General features: G+C 43.6%; 1 protein-coding gene across 3 annotated transcripts in view; it reads right to left on the bottom strand.

Moving 5' to 3' along the window:
* The window catches only part of LOC134434954 (formin-like), a 197,962-nt gene that overhangs the window by 68,207 nt on the left and 119,755 nt on the right, over positions 1 to 10,000 (bottom strand). For all 3 annotated transcript variants that reach the window (XM_063183646.1, XM_063183644.1, XM_063183645.1), the window contains 4 exons: positions 9,086 to 9,215; positions 8,200 to 8,346; positions 6,223 to 6,282; positions 5,768 to 5,888 (listed from right to left, as the gene is read on the bottom strand). In XM_063183646.1, the coding sequence (XP_063039716.1) occupies positions 5,768 to 5,888; positions 6,223 to 6,282; positions 8,200 to 8,346; positions 9,086 to 9,215 (458 nt within the window). The remainder of the gene's footprint in view (positions 1 to 5,767; positions 5,889 to 6,222; positions 6,283 to 8,199; positions 8,347 to 9,085; positions 9,216 to 10,000) is intronic.

Here is a 10,000-nt window from a genome sequence, read left to right as displayed (position 1 = left end):
GGAGAGGGGAAGAGGGACAAGAGAACTGTGAGGACGTGACAGAGCGGAGGAGAAGAGAGAAGAGGAAAGACCAGAGGAGAACAGAGGAGAAATTGGAGCAGAGAAGAGAGATGAGATGAGATGAGATGAGATGAGATGAGATGAGATGAGATGAGATGAGATGAGATGAGATGAGATGAGATGAGATGAGATGAGATGAAATGAGAGATGAGATGAGATGAGATGAGATGAGATGAGATGAGATGAGATGAGATGAGATGAGATGAGATTAGCAGGAAACATGGAAAATGAGAGGGCCAGGGTTTGGAAGTCCACATCATAAAATGTTCAAATACTTTGAGGTGTGAGGAGAAACCAGAGAGAAGAGAAAGCGAGGAAATTAGAGATCAGGAGATAAGGAGAGGAGAGGAGAGCAGAGGAGAGGAGACGAGAGGAGAGGAGAGGAGAGGAAACGAGAAACCAGGTTGAGGAGAGGAGAGACAACACCACCAGTGAGAGAAGAGCGAGAGGAGAGACTGTGGGGAGAGAGGCCAATCCAGGATGAGAAGAGACCAAAGCCCCCCGGGGAGGCAGAGGAGAGTCTAGGAGCCCTCTGTCGTAAAACACGGCTCATGCTAAAAACTTTGCTTGGTGCTGACAGGGCGCGTAAAGTGAAAGGCACTGTCTTATTTGCCACGATGATGGGTGTCATTCTGTCATTCAGCTCACCATGTCCTCTGTAAAACACTAAACTCCTCACCACTGTTATGAGTGGACTTATCAATTGCATATAATTTTAAACAAACACCTTTTATACCAGCTGATTATTCGTCTTTCAGAGTGTAAGAAAAGTGAAGGTTTTCAGGCCAGCAAAGGCCAGCAAAAGTTTTCGCTGCATGTCTAGAACCATTTCATGTTCCAGTATTTGCCTGTGATACAGTATTTTGAATGTGTACCAACTAGGGCTGTAACGATACACTCAACTCACGATTCGGTTCGTATCACGATTTTTGACCTACGGTTCGATACACCCCACGATTTCTGAAATGTATCTCCACTGAAGTTTGGAAACACCATCACATCAAATCATAAGGTTGTTTTCCGGACTAATGGGTAATACAAATTTGAAAGGGCGTATCCCGATACTGCCTGCTTGTATCACGATACAGTATCGTGACTCTGTGTATCACGATTTCTCGGTTCGATACAATATCGTTACAGCCCTAGTACCGACCCAAGAAAGCTTCCAGCCAGATTTTGTATTCTACCAGTGTTTGTCAAGTGGTGCCAATTCCCTGGTCAACGCTCACAGTCTCACTGTTAACCCCTTAAAGCAGTGTTTCCCAACCTGTTTTGTCCTGCGTACCCCCCTAAGCCATTTTGTCATATGATGAGTACCCCCTCGCCCTCACACATGCTCTGTTCCTCTACCCCAGGGGTGCCCAACCAGTCGATCGCGAGCTACCAGTCGATCTCGAGGGGAGTGGCAGTCGATCGCGAGACATGTAGGCCTACTGTGACGGGGAAAATACTGTCTTTCAAAAGTAGGCTATGTAGCAAGTTGTTGGTACTGCATTGGTTAGATAGTTAGTCCCACGGTAAAACAGAATGAGGGGAAAGTATTAGGAAGTGACCGTAAGGGTATTGCAGTTGATTCATGTGTGCACACATGTAACATCGGGTGAGTAACAGAACATGTGCGCAACGATGCGTTATGACGCGGCGATATGCGAGGATCTTCGTCCAAATCGCATAGTCGTATGCATCATTGCTAACTGCGTTAACATCGCGTGTCGCGTGTAAGGGAAATGTTAGTTGTTGACATATATGGAATTCACTTCAATTTGTGCTGTTTCTTGCTCCAGTTGTGGACAAAACGATTGGCCAAACTCACAACAGAACGCCTTTGCTGTGGTACTGTCCCAGAGAGCTAAAAAAAAAACCTTCATAGAAGAAGTCACTCTTAACAGGGATGTTAACCAATCCAAGTTCTCTCTCTCTCTCTCTCTCTCTCTCTCTCTCTCTCTCTCTCTCTCTCTCTCTCTCTCTCTCTCTCTCTCTCTCTCTCTCTCTCTCTCTCTCTCTCTCTCTCTCTCTCTCTCTCTCATAGTAAAGTGAACTTAACTAGCCTACTATTTACTCATAACAAATGGTGAATTTCTGAGCCCTTTTTAATTTGTACCAATCAAGGCATGATAATGCTTCATCATATTTTAGAAATAGGGCATATGTGCCTATATTTGCCTTTTATATACCAAATGTTTTATCATTTTGAAATTGTTTCAGTTGTTTATGACTTGTGTAGGACTGAAATTACCTCTGCATACCATCAGTGCTGCATTGCTTTGTAAACATAGGCTTTCAGCAGACTTTAAAAACACACTGAAAAGATACGGCCATAGTAGCCTACTAAAAACATTTTGTTCATAATAATGGTGATTAATAAATGGTGATCTTAAATTTTCATACTGACATCCTTAAATTTGACTTGGTAGATCACGGCAGACCATCAACTTCAAAAGTAGATCTCGGTTAAAAAAAGGTTGGGCACCCCTGCTCTATCCCAATGTGACTACACTCAATAAATTTGCTATTATTACATTTTTCCGCGTACCCCCTGAGGTGTGCTCACATACCCCCAGTGGTACACGTACCCCTGGTTGGGAAACACTGCCTTAAAGCACAGAGCCTCTGTTATAATCCTTTTGTCACCAAAATGGTAATGATCCTAAAGTCCTAAACGGTTACTTAAGACTCTCTGCATTGTCATAGCAATGTTGTTATGATGCAGTTGAGTGTTTTCAGCAAAGAGTGATTAGGCCCTTCGACGGGCCCATCTGAAGTAAGAGGCAACTTGGAAAAAAAAAAGTTGATTACAGTAGCAAAATAGATGTAATGTAAATGTAAAATCTAATAATGAAATCACTATAGAAATTCAAGTTTTTAAAAAAGCTGAATAGTGTGCTGTGTACGAGGCAAGAACAACATGACAGGCGTTAATGACCAGCAACAGAGCCGGTCTGGAGTCTGGCTATGGAGACATGTGGGCCAGTCAGAGAAGCCAATTCCAACCCTGCCTCTGAATCACTCCCCTGAGGTAAACACACTGACTGAGTTCTGAATGACAATTAAAATTAGCGAGGGGGACGCGCTCTCTCCTGACAAGGGAGATGAGCAAACACACATCTGGGCCGCTCATCACTAGCAGCTGGGAGAAGTCGTCTGTGACATTCCTCCGACAAGTCTGCGAAACGCAAGCGCATGGCCTAAAAATAAACACGTTTTATAATAGACGCTAGAGTTACGTTATCTGTGCTGTGCTGTGTTGTCAGACACGCATGTTCTCTTTTTTTCCTTCTAGAATTTTTAAATACTTGTATACCTTTATTTGATAAAACAGTGTGAGATGGTGACAGGAAGTGAGTGGGTGAGGGAGATGGGAAAGGCGTAACACAAACGATGCCTTAGTTGTTAGGTGCCTCAGGGAATTTTCTCTTTTTCTCTTGCACTGGGTGACCGCAATTACAGCTTAACTAGTCCTAACTGCATGATCTGATGGCTGGGTTGATGGCCGATGACATAGATTCTACATCAGCCTTGCTCTCAGGCCATAAACATATGTCAAGATTGCTGAGAGCGAGGTGTGTACAGTATGTGCGCACACACAAATAAGCACACACGCACACGCACACTAGCAAGCGCGCACGCGCGCACGCGCGCGCACACACACACACACACACACACACACACACACACACACACACACACACACACACACACACACACACACACACACACACACACACACACACACACACACACACACACACACACACACACACAGAGTCAGTCACCCAGTAGCCCCACAAAGCAGGAGGGCAGATCAGGTGAGGATCATATTTCTGTCTCATTGAGGGGTGGAGAGGGCAGAAGGCCAGCCAGGTTGTCTGGGGGCAGATACATGTAGGCCTGTCCACTCCACCTAAGCAATCAGAGGGTGGCCCCTTTTGCCCCCTGCTTCTATAGCCTCGCCGCACTCACCCATCATGCTACTGTTGATCCCCACTGATGTCCAACCTCAGCTGTATTAGGCCAATGGGCCTAGTACACATCCCTGGGGAACACCCCACAAAGGCCTTAATACAGAGCACATATCATAGTGAGAAACTCCTTTACTGTTGGAGGAAATATGGTGGAAAAAAGTTTTGGCTAGAGTTTCTGTGTAGCTTAAAAAAAAAAAAAAATCTCACACGTGTAAATCAGAAACATCACCTTTCTCTTTTTTTATGAGAAATTCTAGGAACTAACAAAGGCTACGATTGCATGTTAGCGTGAGTTGCTTTGACTCAGGTGACTTATATGGAAATATGTCTAATTAAAACCAGTTGGCTTCTAAAGGGGGGGGGGTTATAACTGCGGAGCATAAATATTTATTCCTACCGGCTGGAGGTAAGAAATAAAAAATAAAGAGGCATAGGAAGAGGTAGACCCCTTTTCCGAACAGTGAGAATTCTCCCCTTTTGCAATTCGCCGCCAATACCCCCGAGGACTTTTGGCCGAGATTTTAAAAGGTTTTTTTGGGGAGGGAAGTATAGATCAAATACTAAGCCCCCTTATGTTACATTTATTGTCTTAAACTCCTCCATTTTTCCTAATAAATGAGTGACAGCTTGAGGTGGGGCAGGAGCGCTCTCTTTGTAGACCCCTCTTTGTATTTTTCCCCCCTCGGGTCACAGAGGATCAGGCTTTAACAGCAATCTGCTAAAAGTGAGGGGAGAGGAGAGAGCATATCTAATTGCTTTCATGTGGCGGATTATTGGTTGATTTAAATAATCGCAGACACGACGGGGCCCCCGGGGCGTCGCCTTTCACCCCGCCAAGGCCCACAGGAGCTGGGGCTGCGTGGGGAAGCCTCGACCCCTGAGCACTTGAGGAGCAGCCAGGCAGCCAGTCAGGCGGGCAGGGAGGAGCAGGGGTACACACATAACGCCTCGTGAAACACTCTTTACCTGCTGCTATTGATACCCTTCTTGTGCGTTTTCTCTCTAACATTCTCAGTCACACAATATGATTCAGAAAACACTCCATACCTGCTACCGTCTGTGTGTTCACCTATGTGTCAATGTCAATGTAAAACAATGTTTTATGTAGTGCATAAAACAACATCCATGCAGCTGTCTGTGTTTCTCTTGCTAGACCACTTTCATGTAGTAGCTGTTTCCTGCGGTAGGTTTCAGGTTTGGCCACCACACTAAAAGCAGGCTGCCAAAAAGGTTCTTTTGAACTGGGATTTCGTTTCCATGTACTGTAAATGTCTTTTTGAATATAAAGTGATTGAACAGAAATGTTACATTTAATATACTTTAAGACATGGCAAAGGGTGAGATGAAACACAATGCACCGGCGTGATTCTCATTTTTGGGCAGGTAATACACCAATGATGTACTACGTCAAGGAGGTTTTTAAAAGAAGGAGCCGTGTTGCCAGATGGGAAATGCTGAATTATCGTACATCAAAATTCTCGTTTTTGGGGGGGTTTTGGGAGGAAATTATCATACAAGTCCTAATTTGTTGTTTCAAGGCATCTAAATGAACTGAAAGACAACTCTGAAATTATCGTACATCCTGTTTTTTTGATCGTACAGAGGACAAAATGGACAAAATTATGGAACAAATACGATAATTATCCTACATCTGGCAACCCTGAGAAGGAATTTAGCAGGATAAAAGGCCAAAAGGAGGGAGTTGATGAGGGTAAAGGAATGACATTAAAATAGCGGTACAGTACCTGTCAGGTCTCTCTTCAGCTTCCTGATGTCCTTGAAGAGGTCCTCAAACTTGACCTGCGCAGCCAGGAAGAAGTCCTGAGGCTCGGGCAACGGGAAGACACTTTTGTCTGTGCCTGCATGCTGAACAACGAAGAATAGCATGTGGAGTATTAGGAATATTAGTACTAGGAAAAACTTCCATTGTCATCATGTGAGTTGCTTTCAATCTCATTGTAAATAGGTATAGTTATATTTAAATTGCATGTAAATATTACAGTAAATATTCTATTCTATTCTATTCTATTCTATTCTATTCTGTTCTATTCTATTTCATGATGTTTTCCCTTTATGAACAGATACACGAATAAAGTCATTGAGGAACACATCCAAACAATTGCTAAAGATGCATTTCTGTATTTCGACTCTCTGCATTCATATAATTTACTGTAAAACAACATATTGAAACTTTTCCTACCTTATCCATGTTGCGCAGGTAATATGACACCACATAATCCACCAAGCTAATGCGACTATCCTGCCGGGAGGAAAAGAAACGTGAGGTTAAAAGAGCTTGATGTCCACACCTAAGAAATAAAAAAGATTTGACCAAATCAAAGATAGCGCTCAGATAAAATGTTTTGAACAAAAAATTGGGTTGCCCAGTACATTCACATGCCCCTTATGTCTACATATTTGTCTGAAAACATGGCAACTGTACAATTGGGCCAAATGTAATGTACCACTTGCTCTAACTCAGTGATTCCCAGACTTTTTTCCTTGCGCACCCCCTTGTACATTTCAATGTGGTTCGCGCACCCCATAAACAATGTTTTGTTGTGTTGATGGCCGCTCAAATATGGCTTCACAGCACATTATGTCATTTAGGAATCCTCATTTCCAATACTGTAGACTTGATGTTTCTTCAAGCATACAGTTCACCATACAACTAAAAACTACTTCATTTTCATTAATGTTGTATAAAAAACACACATATCCACCATTGCTCAATTCAGCTCGCGCACCCCCTTATGGCAGGCCACGCATCCCCAGGGGTGCACGCACCCCAGTTTGGGAAACCCTGCTCTACCTGAAACCCTTGATCCCATGTTATGAAACGGGTTCATGATAATTGTAAACAGTGAAACCTGTCCTTTAAGAATTGATTAACCTGTTTCTTAGAAAGTTATGTCAACTATAATCTCTTCATAATGAATTAGTACTTAGAGTTGAATTTGAGTAGCATTCCCACTGTATTAACTCTAAATTTTCATTATACATTGAAAGTTATATTACATAACTTATTACATAACACATATTTACAATACTTTATTCACTGCAGCTTGCAGTTTAAAAGGGTGAATGCAGTATGGAGAAGTTGGGGAACTTAAGTAAAAAAACTATTTGTAATATATCATCATCACTAATATGTATTATTTGGGTTATATATTTGATATGTGGATGTTGTAAGAGACGGAAAACACTTACTTCAAAGCAAACGTTCATAGCATATAAACTAAATAAATAACAATAAAACAACGCCCTATAATAGACGGTAACACTTAATGTCTTTTTTGGTATATCTGCGTGTCAACACGTAATATGCACTCACACTGTACAAACCTAACATTTACATGAATCCTATGTCACTGACATGATCCAGTCACATGTTACATACATACTTTGTTACACCGTACATAATTACTACAACAGGGGCAGTGAAATGAAGTGGGTTAGGGTTGGTACATGGTATTACACTGGTATTACATGATATTAAATATTGTTACACTGGTTATTACACTGTACCTACTGTGGTAGATCCACTGTAATAGTGAACCATCAAAATTAAGTTTTGCCATAGAGTGTAAGCCAGAGATGTCAAACCCAGGCCCGGGGGCCAAATTCGGCCCGTGGAGCCATTTTATTGGCCCGCAAGATCATTCCAAATATGTATTACAGTTGGCCCACTATTAATATTTAACGTAATAATACTTGAACATGAAATTTAATGTGTCACAGGAATATGAGCCCAGGGCCCAGGACAGTGAAAAGGCCCAGAAATGGGCAACAGAATACTGTAATTTGCAGGCACATTGATCTATAATGGGACTCCGTTTGTGGAATTTAAATATGAGTATTTTTTTTCTTTTTTTTATTACTTTATTTAGTTCACTAACATTACACATCAAGTACTATACAGTTCAATAATCATTTCAGTTTCCAGTAAACAATACCCATCCCCAGAGGTCCATTTCCCTTCACATGCATACTTCTGTACTTCTATAAATGTGAGTATTAAGTGTGTGCATGCACATTTGTTTTTTATTAAATGTTGAGTTTGGCCCGCGACTTTGTTACAGATTTTGATTTTGGCCCTCGGTCAATTTGAGTTTGACACCCCTGGTGTAAGCCAATAGATTTGAAAGGAAGTGTGTTGAAAGGAAGTATTCAGTACTCTGCTCTTGACGTCCTTCAGCTTGGGAAGGATCTCCAGTCCAAAGCCGTCGGCCTGTCCTCTGGTCCTGTTGCCACCATTCATGTAGTTCCCAAACGCCAGCACCAGCCCCATCACATCCTTCACGCCATTGCACTCCAGTAGACCCTAAAGACACACACATGTGCACGCACACGCACACACGCGCACGTACACAAGCATCCATGCACATACACACACACACACACACACACACATACACAGACACACACACACACACACACACACACACACACACACACACACACACACACACACACACACACACAGACACACACACACACACACACACACACACACACACACACACACACACACACACACACACACACACACAAAGAGGAGAAACATATATCTGAGCTGAGGTTGAGGTCTCGTGGGTCCTAACTAGACGTTTAACAAGGAAATGAAACGTCGTCCACGCCAGCAAATGACCTGGCCCCTTGCCATTTTACGAGTTAAACAGAGGGCACCTCATCCCTACGACTGATAGGCCCACTAGATGAGCACTATCGTTCCCCTAACGACAAACCAAGATGAGTGACAACGGTCCCTGCTGGAGCCATTTTGAAAACCGCGTGCCTTGGAAAAAAAAACACGTTAATTTGCCGCATATGTAAATACACTTAGGTACCGTGGCAACCATGCCCCGGCGGCTACCGAAGACATTCGAATGAATGTCAGAATTATATACAGCTGCCTTAAACAGCACTTTTTCGCTAAATGCTAAACTGCTGTCGTAAGTCATTGGTCCCAAGTCCCCCTTGACTGGTTTTGCGGAGAGGGGGAACGGGGAGGGGAGAGTGGAGGGAAGGAGGGATGGAGGGACGGGGGTATGCTATTTTACCTTAGAGACGGTGGAAACAATCTCCACTTTGCGTCGGATGGAGGAGATTCCGTCCTGGAAGAGCGTCTGGAATATGATACAGTGTGCCCTTCCAGAAAAGTCCGGGATCTGGGACAGCTCGTACAGGAACCTGCAAGAAAGGTCAGCATAACATCGTTAATACACACACACACACATGCATATGGACATACGCACATGTGTGTGCGTGCACACACACACTCACTCACACACACACACACACACACACACACACACACACACACACACACACACACACACACACACACACACACACACACACACACACACACACACACACACACACACACACACACACACACACACACACACACACAGACATGGACACACACACACACCCGCACACATACACATCACAAAATCACCCCACAACACTCTCCTCCCTCCCACACTCTTCCTCCAACAGCATCAGGCTTCATTTGTCTATTACTACTGAAGTGTGACCTATGACACCACTCATGCTGACACATGCAGGAAGCTGGCCCTACACGGTACACTCATTGCCTGTCGTACATCCTGCCATATCCTACCTGCCTACACACAGTACAATACAGTAGGCCCCCTTCCCCAACCCCCCCTTGCTTAAAACAGATGCCCGCTTCTCCAAAACGCCAATGATTTAGAGGAAACGGTTACTCTCTCTCTCTCCTCTCTCTCTCTTTCTCTCTCTCCTCTCCTGCCTATTATGTCCACTTTTGGGAACAGGGGAGGAAGTGGAGGTTCTTGTTGCATTAATAAGCAGTAAATCTGGGCTACATTAGAGGCGCGAGATCAAACACAGGCGAGGGAAAAAGCGTGGCAAGGCAAGGCAAGGCAGGACGCCACGGTGCACAGCACAGACAATGACATCAACACATTAACGATACCATGATGGAG

Source organism: Engraulis encrasicolus, chromosome 19 (assembly GCF_034702125.1).
Source record: "Engraulis encrasicolus isolate BLACKSEA-1 chromosome 19, IST_EnEncr_1.0, whole genome shotgun sequence".
NCBI lineage: Eukaryota > Metazoa > Chordata > Actinopteri > Clupeiformes > Engraulidae > Engraulis > Engraulis encrasicolus.
Note: the sequence above shows the minus strand (reverse complement) of the source record. Positions and strands in the feature narration are given on the sequence as shown.